Here is a 21,221-nt window from a genome sequence, read left to right on the forward strand (position 1 = left end):
TAAAGCTTTTTAAGTCACACACAGGCCTGTTAAACTATTGTGAAGTTAACTGTAAAATCAGTTTATTGCTCTGTGTTGTAGCTCCACCTTGTGGTATGATGAAGAACTGCAGCTGATGTCCACATTGTATTTCTAATCATCCTGCAGATTGATATCAGTATGCAGCAGCCAGACTGCAGGTGCAGAGTTATTAAAGTAAGATTGTGTATCATTCTTACTTCTTAATTGTTGCTTAGTGCTTGATTATAGTTTAAATGTATTTGTTCCATTCTTCATGTGTTTATATCTTTTCACAGATTCTATTATTTGCAGAACAACTTTGAGACTCACGATCCATTCTGTGCTTTATGTGTTTAACAGAGTCTACAGACTGTCAGATGTCTGCAGGACACACACTTAAAAAACAAAGAGAGAGACACTGAGGAAATCAGACTTACAGAAATATAAAATGAAGAAATGAGAGAGTGAAGTAAATGATTCCAGCAGACACTGTGAGCACGACTACAAAGCATCAGTCACTGAAGTTTGTTTCTGTTCAAAATAAAAAGACAAAAAAAAGATTGTGGTCTCCTCTCCCTGTTGTTACATGAATGTACTCTATACGGTTTATATCCACTATATAGTTATTGGACCAGTGAACTGTAGTTTGAGGTATGATACAGTCATGAAACCTAATAACCACTGATTGTGTGATATTAAAATACATCATCTATGATGTCATCTACGTATAAAGGGCACAGCATCGTAAAGTAGAGACACATACAGACTTTATATGACCTTTATTACTGACTACATGAAAACCAGCTTTTCCACTTTATCAGCTGTTTCTAATCATCTTCATGAGCAACAACACAAACCTCTGACAACAACATGAACAGTCTCAATAAACACAGAAGCTTTCTTCTGCTGCTTTGTGCTCTTCAGTTATCGAGTATCTTCACTCAGCTTTTTAATTTGACGTTGTGTAAAAAACCCTTGAAACCTTCCAGCTGGTCGCATCGGTCGACGCACCATCATCCTGCTTTCTTTGTTGTGAGTTTAGTTGCCGAGTCACCGACACGTGCAGCTCCAGTCGCCGTGGCAACAGTCAAACTTTTCCTTCTCAGAGCCAGTTTGGATTTACTTCCTGCTCTCACAGCATCTCTCTCTCTCTCACTGTGTGTGAACCTCGCTCTCCCTCTGACTCTGAGCTCAGTTTGTTTCAGCAGTGACTCGTCAACAAACAACAGGACCAGAACTGTCAGCAGGACCGGGACTCTCAGCAGGACCGGGTCTCTCAGCAGGACCGGGACTCTCAGCAGGACCAGGACTCTCAGCAGGACCAGAACTCTCAGCAGGACCGGGACTCTCAGCAGGACCAGGACTCTCAGCAGGACCAGAACTCTCAGCAGGACCAGGACTCTCAGCAGGACCAGGACTCTCAGCAGGACTCTCAGCAGGACTCTCTGCAGGACCAGGACTCTCAGCAGGACCGGGACTCTCAGCAGGACCAGGACTCTCAGCAGGATCAGGACTCTCAGCAGGACTAGGACTCTCAGCAGGACTCTCAGCAGGACTCTCTGCAGGACCAGGACTCTCAGCAGGACCGGGACTCTCAGCAGGACTAGGACTCTCTGCAGGACCAGGACTCTCAGCAGGACCGGGACTCTCACCAGAACTCTCAGCAGGACCAGGACTCTCAGCAGGACCGGGACTCTCAGCTGGACTCTCAGCAGGACCGGGACTCTCAGCAGGACCTGGACTCTCAGCAGGACTCTCAGCAGGACCGGGACTCTCAGCAGGACCGGGACTCTCAGCTGGACTCTCAGCAGGACCAGGACTCTCAGCAGGACCGGGACTCTCACCAGAACTCTCAGCAGGACCTGGACTCTCAGCAGGACCGGGACTCTCAGCAGGACCAGGACTCTCAGCAGGACCGGGACTCTCAGCTGGACTCTCAGCAGGACCGGGACTCTCAGCAGGACCTGGACTCTCAGCAGGACTCTCAGCAGGACCGGGACTCTCAGCAGGACCGGGACTCTCAGCTGGACTCTCAGCAGGACCAGGACTCTCAGCAGGACCGGGACTCTCACCAGAACTCTCAGCAGGACCTGGACTCTCAGCAGGACCGGGACTCTCAGCAGGACCAGGACTCTCAGCAGGACCAGGACTCTCAGCAGGACTCTCAGCAGGACTCTCTGCAGGACCAGGACTCTCAGCAGGACCGGGACTCTCAGCAGGACTAGGACTCTCTGCAGGACCAGGACTCTCAGCAGGACCAGGACTCTCAGCAGGACCAGGACTCTCAGCAGGACTAGGACTCTCAGCAGGACTCTCAGCAGGACTCTCTGCAGGACCAGGACTCTCAGCAGGACCGGGACTCTCAGCAGGACCAGGACTCTCAGCAGGACCGGGACTCTCACCAGAACTCTCAGCAGGACCAGGACTCTCAGCAGGACCGGGACTCTCAGCAGGACCAGGACTCTCAGCAGGACCGGGACTCTCAGCTGGACTCTCAGCAGGACCAGGACTCTCAGCAGGACCGGGACTCTCACCAGAACTCTCAGCAGGACCTGGACTCTCAGCAGGACCGGGACTCTCAGCAGGACCAGGACTCTCAGCAGGACCGGGACTCTCAGCTGGACTCTCAGCAGGACCGGGACTCTCAGCAGGACCTGGACTCTCAGCAGGACTCTCAGCAGGACCGGGACTCTCAGCAGGACCGGAACTCTCAGCTGGACTCTCAGCAGGACCAGGACTCTCAGCAGGACCGGGACTCTCAGCAGGACCAGGACTCTCAGCAGGACCGGGACTCTCAGCTGGACTCTCAGCAGGACCGGGACTCTCAGCAGGACTCTCAGCAGGACCGGGACTCTCAGCAGACCTGGTTATTGACTCGGTGCTTCCTGTGAGTCCTGGTTCATTCAACAGGAACTAAATGTGTCTCCACATGTTTTCTGCAGCAGTCAGTGACCTTCCTCATCCTCCTTTATAGGATGACGACACGTTCACACACTACTTCTGAGTTTGTACATTTGAATCAGTGAATGCTGAAGATGTTTCCACTCTCAGATGGCAGATCCTGACTCTCAGCCTCCAGACGAGGTTTCACAGAGGGAACAAGGAGCTGATGTTCCCCCGGCTGGCAGCTCTGAACCTGGGCTGAGTGGATGTGCACCTCCCTCAGACTAAGACCACCACTAAAGACCACCATTTTTATAAACCAGAGTTCCTGTCATGTGTTCTGACTCCTGAGACTATCACAATTTGAATCAGCAGTGGTCCGAGCAAACCGGTTCTGTAAAGGTTCACAATCCAGAACCAGCAGAATTATAAAACATTGTTGGGAAAGATGGTAAAATGACAAGTAGAACTGATGAGAGCAGAACTGTTCTGTACTAGAATAGAGTAGAATAGAATATACTTTATTGTCCTCTAGGGGAAATTTGTCCTGGACTCAAAGTGCGTGTGCACAGTAGTAGCTGCCATTTCAAACAGTAAATACACATCAAAATACATAGAACAGCTGAAGGCGTACAGGCGTAGGCTACATACACACTCATGACACATCCATAAAAGATTCAAACAAATACAAAACAAACAGAACACGACATTATTGCACACTTCCCAGGCCTCAGCGTACAGATCTACTTAACATTTTGATGGAGGTGGTACGAAGGAGGATTTAAAACGCTTCAGTTTGCATTTGGGGATTCTGTACCTTCTGCCAGAAGATAAGAGCTCGTCATCTGTTTGAAGGATGTGGGACGGGTCCGACAACACCCTCCACACCTGCCTGAGTACAGACTGCTCATAGATGGACTGAAGGGAGAGCTTGTCAGTCCTCCCCATCACCTTCATAGCAGTCTGTACCAGGCGCTGCACTTTAGATTTGGACTGTGTGGAGAGATTGCAGAACCACGCCGTCATCCCATACCTGATGACACTCTCCATCACTGCCGGATGAAATAAAAACATGATGTTCTGGCTGACACCAAACACCCTCAGTCTGCGTAGAAAATACAGCCTCTGCTGTAAAGGAGAACACACAGAGTCTACGTGATCCCTCCAGCTGAAGAGGTTATCCAGGTGGAGACCCAGATACCTGTAAGATGTGACCTGTTGGATCTCCTCCCTGTGTGTGGACAGTGGAGTATGATCCCCCACCCACCGAGGGTCAAACACCATCTCCTCAGTTTTTTGGATGTTAATGATGAGGTAGTTGTCGTCACACCGCTGAACAAATGTATTAACCTCCGTGAAGTCCAATGACGGGTCTGAGTTCTGGTGAAGCAGGATGAGACTATTGGTGCAGTGGTTTGTGTGAAGGGTGAACAGGACCGGGGAGCTTACACAGCCCTGAGGTGCACCTGTACTGGAGAAAGGATTCACATTCATCTGGGTCATTTTCTGTCAGAGCAGATGAGGCTGTAATGTAGTGAAAGCAGAACTAAAATCAATGAACAAAAGGCGTGCATAAGCCTCGGGATCCTCCAGATGCTGAAGAGTCAGGTGGGTGATGCTATTAACTGCACCGTCTGTGCTCCTCCCCTGCTGTTAGCAAACTGGATCTAGTTCAGAATGAACCTCAGATTTCAACACGGATACCATGATGTATTTGTCAAAGCATTTCATGACAACAGAAGTTAAAGCCGGCGGTCTGTAATCATTGTTTTCTGTAGGACAGGGTTTCTTTGGAATGGGAATAATGGCAGATGTTTTCCAGAGGGCAGGAACCAGGTGGGAATCTGCAGACCTCTGAAACACAGAGCACCATGCTGGGGTTAGCTCTGCTGCAAAGGTCTTCAGGAGAAAAGCAGAGAGGCCATCAGGGCCTGAAGATTTCTGTCTGCATACATGGCTGAACAGTGACTGGATTTTAAGGGGTTCAGCTGCTAACCTTGAACAGGAGTCAGCAGTTGTGATTGACTGTAGTACATTATCACATTCCAAAGAATAGTCCTGTGCATCAAACCTGAGACAGAAATCATTGAGTGTGTTTGCTTTGCTCAGCTCATCACATGTTATGAGGCACTTTCTATGTGTTGTCATGTTGGTAACAGCTTTCATGGAGACCCAGAGTTTTTTACAGTCCATAGAAACAAAGTTCTGTTCTGTGACATCCTGTGTTTCCTTCCTCCCTTAACGACTGATTAAGCTCCCTTTGCACTGATTTGAACTCCATCCTGTCATGATTCCTAAAAGCTAGTTTGTTCCGGTTGATACAGTCCTTTAACTCTCTAGTGATGTATGACTTATTGTTAGGGTAGATTGTAATAACCTTCTTGGTAGCCACACAATCCAAACAGAGCTGAATATACTCTGTAATAGTGTCAGTGGCTTCATCCATACTCATATTATCTATATTTATAATCTGTATATAAATATTTGCTGTTCATTCTGCACTATGTCATGTAAATATGTATATACATCAATTTGATTCTATTTTTCTCTCCTTTTCAATGATAATGTCTATTTTATATTGTCTATTGTCTATTTTGCTCTTGTTCTTGTAACAATCTGACGCTGCTGTGACAAACACATTTCCCGTCTGCGGGACATTAAAGGATTTCTGATTCTGATTCTGATACGGTGAAAAATGTCCCAGTCTGTAGAGAGAAACGAGCCCTTCAGTGTCTCTATGCTGTCTGTAGACCATACAGGCACTGTGTTGCAGAGACTCGAGTCACTGTGACTCGAGTCGACTCGAGTCGTTGTTTTGATGACTTTTGACTTGGCTTGAAAAAAAATAAAAGACTTGAGACTCAACTCAGACTTGGAAGTTAAAGACTCGGGACTTGACTTGACTTGAGACACAATGACTTGAATGACTTGAGTGTTATTCAGTTCACGATTTCAGTTTGAATATACATTAATACATTAATTTAAAAAAATAATATATGATATATCGATTACCTGGTAGGAGTGCAGACTGAGAATGGCATTGTCATGATTGGATCACTACCCTGTCAATCAATCATGCCCTCTCTACGTATCTTATTGTTATTTGAGAAACCCGCCCTCTTATATCAGATCTGCATCAACATGGCAGCGGGAGGGGTGCTGACAGTCATCGTCTTCGGCTTTCGGAATTACCATTTTGACGGCAAAAGACGCACAGCACAGTGCAAGACATGCGACATAAACATCTCGGACAGCCAAGCGACAACTTCAAACTTTGTTCGTCATTTGAAGAGCCATTCTGCCCAGTAAGTGCTTGTCAGTTAGCTAATATTATCCTGTTAGCCTAGTCGGTAGCTAGCTAACTTTAGCTTGATATGATACGGAGGTGGGGGGGGGGGGGGGGGGGGGGAGGGTCGGTTTGGTGGAACTTCTTGTTTTTAATTTGCCAACATCAACCCCAGACAACGTGAGCGAAGCTTCCGACCGGTTCATCACAAGAAAAGCTGTACGTTTTATGAACAGCAACACAACATACCAGCCCGCCAACACCGAATCATTACCTGGTGTTTTCCCGCCTCTGAAGCAACGGCAGGCCGCCTGCGGGATTTTGGCCGCTACCTCTGTGTGTGTGTGTGTGCAAAGTAAATATTGCAGCAATTAAGTCACCTTATATAGTAGTAGTAGTAGTAGTAACTAAGGTTGTGAAGTTGAATGAATACTGTTTGAGATGGACTAAATGAAGCAGTTGTCTTAAAACTGAGTAATTACTACAAGCTAAAACACTAGTAAATAAAGTAGATGCTGCTTAAAAACAGATCATGTCACAAATATGGTTTTAAAACTTAGCAAAGTAAGTAAATATAATTTAAAATGGAATACATATGTTCAAACAGTACAGTAGTGGGTTAACAGCTTAGTAAATGTACATTTCTGTTTTGTTTGATTCCATTATGTATTTTACTGAATATCAGTACTTACAATGCAAATCCAAAGTATTGTCATTTTTTAAACAGGTTGGACACATTGGCCAAGAAATACAGAAATAACCCTTGTGAAATAGACATTGAAATGTTTGCTGGGTAGTGTCGATCAGATACCAAGTAACACAAGATCAATATCACCAATATCTGTACTTTATTTTTTTTATGAGTTGTTGAAGGTAAATAACAGAAGTGTTGCTCTCTGAGGATCACCTCTGTGAAATACCAAAACTAAAAAGGTCTGTGGTCTGTGGTCTCATGAAAAGGTTCATATACTGACAATATTCAACATGTTTCACTTTCATGACCATAATTGACTCAGATAAAGTTTCAGTGGACTGAAGACTTTATTCCTCCTCCCTTCTTCTCTGCTGCAGCTCCGTCTGCTGTTTCTAATGAGTCTGAACAAGTTGATGATGTCACAGCAGTGAACAGCTCAGAACTCTTTCATTTACAGCTGTGAACAAAACGTGGACATGTATGATTTTTGTCCTTATGAGTCAAATCAAACCATGGACACTCCTGAGTCTTCACCCAAGCAAGTGGAGGCACATGACAACCAGCAGCAGGTTTGTTCAGAGAGGGAAAAAAGAGGGTTTATTTAGTGGTGAATGTGTGCGGTAATATTGTTGGTTACATGTTTTTGCATAAGATATTTTTCTAATGCTGGTTTGGTGTGTTCTGCAGACTGGTGACATGGCAGAAGAAAGCAGATATGTGTTATGTTTCTTTTCTTTAAGAAGGGGAGATGTGTTGATAGTAGTGGGTGAACTACATTACCCACAATGCCATATAAGTACTCACGTGTTTGTGGCGTCACAGTTCAAAAATGTCTACCTGAAGTTGGTCAGTAAAAGCTGCATGAAACCTGTGCCGGTGTGTTCATTGAGAGCATTTTTTAATCGGATTTGACGGATAACTTCACATATGCAGTTTAAAGTGAAGCTGTGGCTCTTTATTCCGTCATTAGAAGTCTTGTTAACCAGAAGTAACTGACCAGTGTTGCCAAGATGGCTGCCAGATGCACCTTGAACATCTTTAGGTTAAGAAATGAACCCCGGTTCTCTGAAACATGAGTGAGGTCTCTCACTATAGGACACGCCCCCTGTGCTTGTCCCCAGAAAATATTTTCCACGACGCCAGTCTTGACTGGCAGACAGACGTGACGTCCGCTCCCTGGAGGAGGGACTTCCTCCTTATAAAGCCGGCGTAACGTCATCTATTCAGTCTTAAACCTCTTCTGGCTCCCAGAAGCTCTCAGACAGCAGGTGTAGCTCAACTAGCAATACAGTTCACAGAGCGAGCTAACCACTCAGTCGCTGAACGCTACGTTACCTAAAGCTACAAAGCTTTCTGAGTGCAACAGCTGGACTGTCTCAGAACAGGAGCTGCTTCCATCCTTTACAGAGCTGACAGAATGTCAGAGCTCGTACCTTCCCTCACCATGGAAGACATCAAGCCAGCGAGGACGTGTGCGTCTGGCAACAAGACCTCGGGAGCAACCACCCACTCTTTTTGTGCTGCGTGCCTCGGCTGCATCCCCTGCCTCTTGTGAGCATTGTGCACGCCTGTCCATTAAGACCCGCCAATGCGGGCTAGCACGCCAAGCTTGACGCCATTGCTCCACTAACTGACCATGATGACCTTGAAGCCTGCCTGATAGCAGAGCACGGCAACATTGCAGGAGATGACTTCCACTTGGGGATGAGTCCATTAGCCTCGGGTCTGACAATGATGACGAGGACCAGGACTGCTCCTTTACCCCCTCGACGGCTGCAAAGCCGTCACCCGGGGGCGAGTCAGGCAGCGGGTCTGCAAACCCGCCCGCCAGTACGGACCTGCACGATGTCTATAAGAGAGTGGCTGCAAAACTTGGCATCACGTGGCTGGAAACCCCCACCGAGGCCACCACATCTCGTTATGAGGGAAGAATGCTGCCCAAGGTCAAATCCTCTACCAGACAGTTCCTGACGGTCTTCCCTGAGTGCATGGAGGAGGGCAACCCAATTGTGGAGCAATCTTCTTTCCGCCAAGAACCCTGTCCAGGGAGGCTCAGCGCTGGACTGGGCCTCCAGTCAAACCTCTGCTCGCATCCCGCCTCCATCCCTCACTCAAGTCCACCATGACAGCAGCGAGCCCCGCTCTCCCATCCAAGGCCGAGTGTTTTCAGCCTTCACTGACTGAAAAGGGCTACAAAGCAGTGGCAATGTCAGTGAGGGCCCTGAACGCATCATCGCTGCTACTGGCCGACCAGGCTGAACTGCAGGATGACATGTCACCTACCCGGCCCTGTGGGATGAGGTGTGCGTGGTCACGGACCTCTGCCTGCGCCATCCAAGCCTCCAGAAGAGCCATGGCCCTGATGGTCGCTCAAGAGAGAGCGAGGTGGCTGAACCTCTCCAGTCTCTCTCAGGAGTGACAGGCATGTTAGTTTGTTTGAGAGGTGAAAGTAGACAGACCAATAGAGAAGACAGACTACGACGTACTGTTAACTATTTAATAAGAAGAATTGTGTCATTAAGCAAAAGCAAAAAAGCTTGATCAAGGTCTTTCTCTGTTTGAAAAATCACAGGCCGCAAAAGCCAAGCAACCAGTCGCCCAGAAAAAGATGCAGAATTTCAGCATGTAATACATTATATATTGTTGTCACAACGTATGTGTTGAATTGTCATTGGTCAACCATATAGATAGGATGAATACTATTATTGGACAATCAAGTAAAAAGGTGGGGAGAAACCGTGGTTTAGACTTTAGCCCTCCCATCGTTGGTGCATAAACTGGTCCCAGTTTCTTAGCACACGAACCATGATTCCTGGAGACGTCACCCTGTTGAAGAAAACAAAATGTGCCTGGCCTCAACTGCCTGTTCCCCGTTATCTGCCTTTGTTTGTGGTGCCTTCACTGTCGCATACGCACAAAGGATTTGGGAGGTGATATTGCTGGCCTTGGAGGCCTCCTCATGTGTGAAAGTTTTAGTGAAAGTGTTCTGTTCACTTCTGACCATCTCATTAGTCAGCAGGATATGTGCAACTCTTAATAATGTGAGATAACAGGAAAAGATGGGAAAAGACAATCTATATGTGTCACAGTGTGGCAGACGTCATAATTTAATGAGCAATGAATGATGTGCGTGCAGTTTCATGAGTGGTGTGTTTGTTAAGGGAGTCACGGGCAGTCATGGGCAATATTTAGTAGGCCGGGGTCATAGGGGGGGCATACTGAGGGGTCATGGGGCATAGAGGGGCATAATGAAAATGTATAAATCCTAACAGGAGGAGAAAGCTCAGCTCCTCGACGTCCTGGTGGACCCAAAAGACCTGTTGGGCCCGGCGGTTGCCACCATGCAGAGATGATGTGAGGAAAAAAAAGAAGGAGGGTGAAGCGCTTCAACTGTGTCTCTCCAGGAAGATGCAGCCACCTCCTCCCCTGCAGCACCTCAGCAGACGTTTGGCCGAGTTGCAACCCGGCCGGGTTACCACATCCCCAAACACCAGCCCCAAGCCCAGGCAGCCACCCAGAGCAAGCCACATGAACTTAATAATATACGGGTGAAGAAGCCCTTTGTTGCCGTGCAGAGGCCGCGCCGGCACTCGCAGTTCACAGCCAGATGAAGAGGAGGAAGGTGGGACCTGCAGGGAACTCTGTGGAGCCCCAGCTGTGTCACAACAGAACACACCAGTGTCCCTTCCCCCTAAAATCTTTAATAAAAATGTTTTCTGGTGCTCACCCAGGCTCAAAGCTGCAGCCACATGTGTTAATGACAACAGGAATAAAAAAGAAACAGAACACGGCTGTACAGCCCCATATAACTCCACAGAGCGGAGACATAACCCCACTCATGGTGCAGCGGACCAGTCTGTCTGCTGGACAGCACAGAAATATCACACTGGTTTTACTGTATTTCTGACCATTCTTACCTTATTGTTTCTATAAATGTCTTCTCTGCTGATTGGATGGTCCACACAGTTGTGAACAGGTTTGTGTTAATAATCATAATATTACTTTGGTAGATAAAATGATGAAGATGCTTGTTTAGGTCCTCTAATAGTTCTTCTAAGTGTCCTGAGGTAGTTTTCAACAGAAGTATATGAGTCTGGCTCTCATTCATATGCTGTTACATTAGTGCTTTACTGTGTTGGTCAGAGCTGCAGTGGAGCATGAAGGAGCTGATGTTCAGCTGTGTGTGTGTTCGTCATCAGTCTGAAAAATAACGTCTTCATTTTAATCTAGTTTAAAACACTTTAGTTGTCACTTAAACAAAACATGTAACAAATATACATATATATCTTGAAAATAATGCCCAGTATTCTCTATCAAAACTCATCTTAATTAAAACTATTTAAGTCAAGAAAGGACACACACACACACACACACGGACACACACACACAGCAGCATGTGGAGAGAGGAGGAGGAGCTAAGATCATGTGATCCAGTGAAAGTGAATTGTTTTCAGACGACAGACGAGGGAGGAATCTAAAGCTGATGCAGGGTGAGTCTTCATCTAACCTTTTTTATTTCACTGCCAAAGTCTGTGAGTGAATTTTCAGATTTAAAGAAAGCTGACCAAGTGGAGATCTGCCTCCATATATTATACTGTACACTGCTGCTGTGGGAGTGAAGGGAGAACCGGAGATTGTGAGATACATCCTGTTTCTCAGACATGGCTGCTGCTGGCTTAAGTCCAGAAAATGAGTCATCGTGTGGAGGAAACAGGACAGAGCTGTCTGTCTCTGAAGAGTGACCGGTCCAAAAATGAACCTCCACTCTTCAGTACAGAACCAGAACCCTCAGACACACAGTAAGAGAACTGATACTAACTTATTATAATGACTAATTTTCAGTCTTTTTTGATTTTGTCATATTTGTCCTCAAAATAATTAGTTGTCATGATCAGATAATCAATCAGTTTTTCAGTCTTTTCTGTTTCACTGGTTGATTGTGTGTTTTATGTGACATTATTTACTGAGATGTATTTGCTGCCTAAATCTAACAAACTGTCTGTGAAACTAAAATAATTTGTCTCACCTTCCTCTTCTTACCTGTGACAGCTGTCAGTCACCTTCTAATGTAATCAGTAATCTAATCTAAAGGACTAATACAAACTTTAAACACCTAATAATCGACTGTTACAGGAGTTTGTGTTTTTAGAGCTTCCTACATTTTAAAGGTTCTAGTGAGATCAATAAAAAACCTGTTTGTGTTTGCAGAGTTCAGTCCAACAGACAGAGAGCAGAGTCTCCAGTGTCCAGCTGTCTGTCTCTGAAGAGTGACTGGTCCAAAGATCGTCCTCCATACTTCAGTACTGAACCAGAACCCTCAGACAAACAGTAAGAGAACTGATACTAACTTATTTGATTATGTCATATTTGTCCTCAAAATAATTAGTTGTCACGACTTGATTATCAATCGGTTTTTCTCTTTTAGCACGATGTCTCTGCCTTTTTTAGACTAGTCTAGTTCAGGATCATTGGTTTTATGTCGTGATGACTCATTGAATTATTAATTCTTATTTCCAAAGATGGTCTACATGGTGTCATGAGTGATATAATCTCCATTGTTTGTTTGCAGTGCACCACACTAAGACCTTATTGTCAAATTAAAATAATTTATTAACAATATAAATGTGACAGTAACTTGTTTCACCAGACAATTAGAAACTATCTGTAAACAAAAGATATGATAGAGAAACCTTGGTGTTAGCACGGAGATGGTGGTGTGGAGGTGTGTCACTCCATGGTCCATGTGTGTGACGTGTTGAGAACCCCTGCTGACCAGTTTGCTGAATGGCAAAGCTTCTATGTTGTTATGCTGCTAACATGCTGGACCTACTAGAGACTGTTTGTCCTCATGGACAGATTAAAAATAACAGCAGAGTCATCACATGCTGTGTGTCGTAGACTGCTGGTCAGATATAAATATATATTATAGAAACAAACATTTTCATTACAGACTGAATGCTGAATAAACAGAAAAATAATGACCTCTTATGGATCCTTGTGACCATCTGAGCTTCCACACAGTGTCTGCTAAATCTGGATATCTTTCAACAACAGTGAATGAATCATTATAGTTATAAAGACGTGTCTTCACAGAGAGAGGAAGAGGAGGCATGTTTCTGTGGAGGAGCAGCCGTCCTGCTGTTCTTTGTGTCAGGACGTCCTGAAGGATCCAGTCTCTACCAGCTGTGGACACTGGTTCTGCAGACAGTGCATCACCTCATACTGGGACCAGTCTGCTTCATCAGAACACTCCTCCTGTCCCCAGTGTGGAAAAAGATCCAGGACAAGACCAGCCGTTCAGACCAGCAGTGCACAATGTAAGACTCTACATCTGCACCAATTAAAAATATCACCTGCTACATGTAACTACAAATAACAGAGGGTTGATGGGCTCTATATGTAGATTGTCGTTGTGTTTTGTTTTGTCTCACACTTTTCTCCCTTTTTCTTTAGTGAATGTTGTTCTGCAGGAGGTTTTAGATGAACATAAGATCAGTCTGAGGATGAGATGTGAACGTGTGACTGAAGGAAGTGATGGAACAGGAAGGGATGAAACAGGAAGTGGAACCCTCCTCAACAGGATCTACACTGAGCTCTACATCACAGAGGGACAGAGTGAAGAGGTTAATACCCAACATGAGGTGAGACAGCTAGAGACAGCTTCCAAGATGGAGACCCTCCATGACACTCCAATCAGGTGCTGCGACATCTTTAAAGCCTCACCTGACCAACAGAGACGCATCAGAGTGGTTCTGACCAACGGCGTCGCTGGAGTTGGAAAAACCTTCTCGGTGCAGAAGTTCACTCTGGACTGGGCAGAGGGCTCCGAAAACCAAGATGTCAGTCTGCTGGTTCTGCTGTCGTTCAGGGAGCTGAACCTGATCAGAGATGAGCAGTACAGTCTTCTCAGGCTGCTCCATGTTTTCCATCCAACATTACAGAAGGTGACAGCAGAGAAGCTCGCTGTCTGTAAACTTCTCTTCATCTTTGACGGCCTGGATGAAAGCAGACTTTCACTGGATTTCAACAACCATGAGGTCGTGTCTGATGTCACACAGAAGTCATCAGTCAGCGTGCTGCTGACAAACCTCATCCAGGGGAAGCTGCTTCCCTCGGCTCTCGTCTGGATCACTTCCCGACCTGCAGCGGCCAATCAGATCCCTCCTTCATGTGTGGACAGGGTAACAGAAGTACGAGGCTTCACTGACGTCCAGAAGGAGGAGTACTTCAGGAGGAGGTTCAGTGATGAAGATCTGTCCAGCAGAATCATCTCACACATCAAGACCTCCAGGAGCCTCCACATCATGTGTCAGATCCCAGTCTTCTGCTGGATCACTGCTACAGTTCTGGACCACATGTTGACTACAGACCAGAGAGGAGAGCTGCCCAAGACCCTGACTGACATGTACTCACACTTCCTGCTGGTTCAGACAAACAGGAAGAAGCAGAAGTACGATGATGGACGTGAGACGAGTCCACAGGAGCTGACGGAGGCTGACAGGGAAGTTCTTCTGAAGCTGGGGAGGCTGGCGTTTGAACATCTGGAGACAGGAAACATCATGTTCTACCAAGAAGACTTGGAGCGCTGTGGTCTTAATGTCACAGAGGCCTCGGTGTACTCTGGAGTTTGTACAGAGATCTTCAGAAGAGAGAGTGTGATCTTCCAGAAAACAGTCTACTGCTTTGTTCATCTGAGCGTTCAGGAGTTTCTGGCTGCAGTCTACATGTTCCACTGTTTCACCAACAGGAACAGAACAACATTGGAAGCTTTTCTGTTGGAGAAAAAGTCATCTCTTGAAAAGACTGATTATGATCAAAGTCACGAAGATTATGATGAAGATGAAGAAAATGATGATGACTCTCATTATGATGGTTATTCTGACAATGATGACAAAGAAACATATGATGATGAATATGATGACGAAAATGACAATGATGAAGAAAATGATGATGACTCTCATTATGATGGTTATTCTGACGATGATGACAAAGAAACATATGATGATGAATATGATGACGAAAATGACAATGATGAAGAAAATGATGATGACTCTCGTTATGATGAATATGATGACGAAAATGACAACGATGAAGAAAATGATGATGACTCTCGTTATGATGGTTATTCTGAAGAATATAACGAAGACAAAGATGATCATGATGACTCAAATGTCCCTGATGACAATCCTGATGACATTCTCTCTTCCTTGAAAGTCTTCCTGGGAAGAGTGATGGAAAAATCCATGAAAAGTAAAAATGGCCACCTGGACCTGATTGTTCGCTTCCTTCATGGCCTCTCTCTGAAGTCCAACCAGAGTCTCTTAGGAGGTCTGCTGGGTCAGACAGACAACAGTCCAGAAACCATCCAGAGAGCCATCAGCAACCTGAAGGAGATGAACAGTGATGATATCTCTCCTGACAGAAGCATCAACATCTTCCACTGTCTGATGGAGATGAACGACCACTCAGTTCATCAGGAGATCCAAGAGTTCCTGAAGTCAGAGAACAGATCAGAGAAGGAACTCTCTGTGATCCACTGCTCAGCTCTGGCCTACATGCTGCAGATGTCAGAAGAGGTTCTGGATGAGGTGGACTTGAGGAAGTACAACACATCAGAGGAGGGACGACTGAGACTGATTCCAGCTGTTAGGAACTGCAGGAAGGCTGTGTAAGTGCATGCATAATTATTGATACATTTTAAAAAATCAATGTAAAGTTAGTTGTTTTTTTATCAAACATTTACATTACATTTACTAATTTTGAAACAGATATGTATATATATGATGGTGTTCATTACCATCCGAAATGATGTTGAAAACAAAGGTTGCGATGTTGATTTGACTAGATTAGGCAACACCCTCTACTGGGCTCAATTTGGAATACTCTCCTCCAATCACACACATGTATTTCGCCCACTGAAATTTGTGTAAACCTTACCAGCCAAGTAGCATGTGTTTACAATAATTAATGTGGAGTTCACGGTATGGGCAGCGAGACAGCTGTCGGTCATACTACAACCTTTTTAGCAATCGGTGTAGGAGTGGTAGTGTCCATAGATAAATGACTATACCTGTGCTTATAGATCTAGGGATGAAACTGAACTGGGCAGAGCCATTGCCTTACCTTGCAGGGGTCCACAGACACGCTGCTGTCACCCTGTACACCTCATTGCCAGGGTCATGGAGGAGCATGGGGAAATCGAGATGTATCATTCCTAGAGGGGGTCAGGTTCATCACAGTTGACACACACCAGTCCTGAGTCGTTCATGTAAGCAGGAAGAAAGCCTTTTGGGCTAAGTTGGCCCAGGAGTCTTCTGTAACAGCAGCCGCCATAAGGGCTCCAGCTTTGGTAGCCGCTGAAGCGCAAACCTGTGTGTGGGAGAAGTTTGGGGAGGCTATTGAGAAGGACTTTGATTGACCCCAAGGGGTATTCCACTCTTGGCCGCGCCGAGTCAAACTGAGCCATGCTGATTTGCTTTTCCATCACCACTTTTACTATGGGGAGTTGAGTGGAGTTGTGCCTGTGATAGACATGCTTCAGAGTATGACTGGTACAGGTACAAGGTGCTGAAACAAGTGTCTCCATTGGTTGGCTGGCCTCAGGGTTCAAAATAGGGTAAGCATTTCAGACACCTGGAGGGAGCTCAGAGTAGAGATGCTGCTCCTTCGTGTCAAAAGGAGCAGCCGCGCCCAGAGGTGGTTCGTGTTGCAGCATCAGGGAAAACCATTGTGGGTACTGGATGTTCCATCAGTTGACAAACATCCACTTCCACCTCCCTGAACCTGGTCCAAATCTCCTTTTCCACCTCCGGGTGAAGCGTTCCCTCTGCATGACGTTGGCATCACTACTCATCAGCCCCATTATTGAGGAGAGACTTAAGAGAGAACAGGTGCTTTGAAACCCACATCCACATGGTCCTCAACAGGGTAGCAAATCTAACTCTGCTGTGCCTGTTGATGTAAGCCTTTGCAGTGCGGTTGTCGGTGATCACTAACACTTTATCTGGGTCTTGAAGCATTGGACAACCAAAAATATTGCCTGAAGCTCAAGATGGTTGATGTGTTGGTCTTCTGTCAAAGGCCACACTCTACCTATCACTCTTTTCAACCAGGACTCTTCCCACCCTGCACAGGGGGAGTGGTTACCAAGTAGAGGTGGGTAAAAATATTAGTTCATCAATGCATTGCAATATATTTTTTCCCAATTCAGTATCGATTCAAAAAATCCTCTGAATCGATTCAGGCAAGCAGCGGCCCCGACCACCCGCTGTCCCTCGCCGGACGCCTCTCGGGCCCTGCCTCCAGCAGCTGGAAGCGCCTCGCCTGCGACCACGCTCGAGTTCAGTGTCAACGTTTTACTCCATTGCGTCTCGCCGGAGGTCGGAGGGACCGCAGTTATGTCTATGTTTATGTCAGACAAAAATTTACCATGCAGTCCCAGAAACAATGGCACTTTCTCATCTCAACTATGGTTGCACTATTTTATAACTAAACACATTTGTACTGCCCTCGCAGTGCGTGTGCCGATACAAAGCTAGACAGTCAGTCAACGGATAGAAGTCCCCCAAAAAACCACAAGGCTTGATCTTTTCTTGTCCTTTAATGGAGTCTTCTATTTCTCCTCCGTAAAACTGAAATTATCACAGATAGAAACACAATTTACTTACAGTACTTACAGTAGCATAGTATGAACACATTTCAACTAGCATCCATAGATTAACAAAATGAAAAGAGTTAGCATAGACTGAAGGCTAGCAAGGGATATTTACCGAAAACATAACTAATCATGTCTTAATTACAAAAATACACAATCATGTAACACTATTCACGTATTCTACTCACAGATAAATATTCTCCAAGGCAAAAGGCGTCCAACAATATTATTTAGCAGTCTGTTTAGCCGTCTGTGCTCACTTTTACACCCAAGCATGAGAACTGAGCATGCAACAGAAAAAACACAGCATAGCTGGACTTGACGAGCCGAGCGCTCACTCCAACGCTGGTTCTCTGAACCAAAGAGAAGACCTCTCACTCTGACGCGGTTTCTTTGAACCAAAGCACATATACTTTTTAGACCTGCTTACTTATGAACTGTAGCTTAACATTTTAACTTTTGAACCCTCAAAGACAGTACAACATTGTGTGCCTTTGGTTACATTTCAGTTCAAACTAGAACTTCCTAGAGAAATGATTTATAATTTAAGATGATATTTTGATAATTATCAACAGATACTCTAATGAATTATTTGTTTATTACTACTTATTACTGAATCAATATCGAAGCATTTAAATCAATATTGAATCGAATCGATATTGAATCGAATTGTGACCTAAAGAATCTAAAACGAATCGCGAGGTTCTTAACAATACCCAGCCCTATTACCAAGCGACGCTTGTGCTTCTTGGTATACAGGCAAACCACTTGCATGCATTGCATACGCAGTACTTCCAGTGGTACCAGAGGATGGACTGCTGCCATTAACCACAGAGTCTGCAAGCCTTCAGATCAATGGTGGTCAACCAATCGCCCGGTTGAACCAGTGCCATTAATCGCTGACTGATTAATATATAAATTACCTTTAGGTTGATGCACTGGTTAAGGATGCAAAATGCAGATCCAGAATGGCTCTTTAACTCCCAATCTAGACTTGTGCTCAAATCACTAATCATTGATTCTGCTGAGTGATTGGCATACATTGAAATATGTCCCCTTCTTTATAACTGAAGGAAGATCATTCGTAAAAATTGTTTCGCAACAGTGGCCCAGGACAACTCCGTTGAAGCGCTCCATGTCTCATGTTTCACCTCAAAATAACTTCACCATACCATATGTCATTTTCCTCCTATAACTCCTATAACTATTATCAAATAGCTGTAGTGAAGATTGAGAGAAGCCATAACATCCTATTTTCTTTTATCACTTACTCATGATCAATGATGCCAAAAGGAGCTGAAAAATCAAGCAAAGCAACTCATAAATTTCCCTCTCCTCTATTTGCTGACATCAATCATCAACCATTTAAGTCAGTCCAACAAAGTTGTCCTTGGCCAATATTGGCTGTCAAATATTTTACTGTGTATGCCTGTTGGAAATAAGTGATTAAATCATTGTTGGACAAATATTGGCATTTTGGTGCCAAAGATGGAGGAAGAGGGAAAAGAAGTGTTGTTCAAATGAGGCAACGCAAAACAAATAATGAGTATTTTAGGGTAAATTTGTAGTTGGTCTATCTGTTGTCTGTTACATATTCAAAATATTAGACCATTTACTTTCAAGATAACAGCTTTTTACATGTATCTGTATTCACAGAATTCATAACTGCAGACTTTCAGATGCTCACTTGCAAGTTGTGGCCTCAGCTCTGAAGTGCAGTACCTCCCACCTAAAAGAACTGGACCTGAGCAACAACAGTCTGCAGGACTCAGGAGTGAATGAGATATCTGCCGGACTGGAGAGTCCAAACTGTAGGCTAGAGACTCTGAGGTCAGTTTGCTGTCTTTCTGGTGCTGTTAAATTCATGAATAAATTGTGATATTTTCTTTGCTTCATTTTTTTCACAAGTTTGGCTGAGCACAAGAAATATAAAAAGTTTGTCAATCCAAATATCTTAGAAGGTGTTTTACGTATAACTCAAAATTACTTTTTCAGTGAAAACGGATTACTTATTTTATAGGAACTAAGGTAGAAGTCCTATGAGGGAGGGCACTAACATATGAAAGATATTCAATGAGATTCTCACAAAATAATTGGTGTGCACATTCATTTGATGATCTCATGCTTCCCATTCTGCCTTCCCTTGGAGACTGGGACAGCGCTACACCGGGGCTAGGGGGTGATAGCCATGTCACCAATCTGTATAGCCCCAGTTAAGCAACCTCAAGCGTTTGAGTGCCCAATTTTTCCTTTGATAGTAAAGAAATATGTAAAAGTTAATTTCCAGCTTTTCATTCTGTTCTAATTCTGTTCCAATCTAATCCCTGATCGTGCATGTATGTCCAGATAACAGGCGTAGGGTTTAGATGAGGCTGATGGTAAGGAAGCAATGATCATACTTATTTTAACAACCAAGAAGGACAGTTAAAAGTTAGAAGAAAGTTAATATGGTCATAACTAAACTGCCATCAGACACCAGAAAGTATAAATCCATATGCCAGCATAGTTTATATGATGTGCACAAAACTCACATGCTTCAGGCGTAACCGAGTAACCTGACAGCTCTTTTTCTGTCTTTTTTTAAAGACAGGTTTTTAAGTGCATCCAAAAGCACAGACCTAGTTAAGAATATAGCCCAACTTCAATAAGAAGGCAGGATCCAGCATCAGTTAAGTAATTGCATGTAGTGTGTTTTCTTTAAATTTCCTCATTGAAGAAGTACTATTTCAGTCGCATCCCATCTGCTATTTATAAGAATGATCATTTTATTGAACAGACTGGCCGATCCGCTGATCATCCTGGGGATATAACTGCAGCCAACATATCACTTTGTTGACCTAGAGACTTACCCGAGATTCCACCAGATACGTTTCCGCTGCGTTATGGCTCTGGTTCAGTTTTGCTCTGCCATCTGCATGACTGGCGGAGCTGGGATGGAGCAGATACGCAGCGGATCTGGTGGAAGTTAACACAGACTTATCAGCTCTGTCAGCGTGGCAGAAACGTAAGGCAGCGGACACGTATCTGGTGGAATCAGTTGATTAATCACCCACATTTCTCGTTGTGGCTGCACTTTGGGTATTACTAATTTTGTCTGTGAAGCTGTGATAGCCATTAAATCTGAAATATTCTTAGGAATGCACAGTTTGCTGATTATGCATATGGAACAAACTCACTTTTTATTGTTGCATTTAACAGTTGAGTTAATTTTCATTTATTATGGAATCATGGCCGCTGTCAAGTGCTGAAGTCCTTAACCTCAGCATGTAAAAAACATTTGTATAATTGCCTTGTGGTTTATATATATATTCTGCTGAACATTCTCCTGATAAGTTTGATTAAAAACAACATTTATGTGGAATGTGCTGCATATAATATCCACTTTTATAGTTACAGAACATTAATACTGTGAAGTCATGAAAATCAACTGTTTTCTTAGCACCCCACATATTGTTCAAAGCCCCCCAGCACCGGCAGAGAAAACAATCCTGGTGCTGTCCCTGCTGGAAAATTACTTTGGTCTCTATCTCTTCTGTGTATGCACCAATGCAGACAGATAGGGGCAGGTACCTGGACGCTGCGCACATTATTTTTGCAAGGTGAGCCTTGAAAAAGTTCTGTCTGCCTTTTATCAACACTTTTTGTGGGCCTACATAGGGGCAGGACCATTGTCAAGGGGAATAACAAGGTAAACTCTCTATTCA

General features: G+C 44.6%; 2 protein-coding genes across 2 annotated transcripts in view; both read left to right on the forward strand.

The window, feature by feature from the left end:
- The window catches only part of LOC115569868 (uncharacterized), a 207,558-nt gene that overhangs the window by 13,800 nt on the left and 172,537 nt on the right, over positions 1 to 21,221 (forward strand).
- Positions 11,254 to 21,116, forward strand: LOC115569892 (protein NLRC3-like). Its single transcript, XM_030398101.1, has 8 exons — positions 11,254 to 11,353; positions 11,523 to 11,662; positions 12,072 to 12,191; positions 12,957 to 13,180; positions 13,317 to 14,681; positions 15,078 to 15,531; positions 19,174 to 19,347; positions 20,957 to 21,116. The coding sequence occupies exons 2-8, from the start codon at positions 11,553 to 11,555 to the stop codon at positions 21,075 to 21,077; spliced, it is 2,568 nt and encodes an 855-aa protein (XP_030253961.1). The 5' UTR covers positions 11,254 to 11,353; positions 11,523 to 11,552; the 3' UTR covers positions 21,078 to 21,116.

Source organism: Sparus aurata, chromosome 19, assembly GCF_900880675.1.
Source record: "Sparus aurata chromosome 19, fSpaAur1.1, whole genome shotgun sequence".
NCBI lineage: Eukaryota > Metazoa > Chordata > Actinopteri > Spariformes > Sparidae > Sparus > Sparus aurata.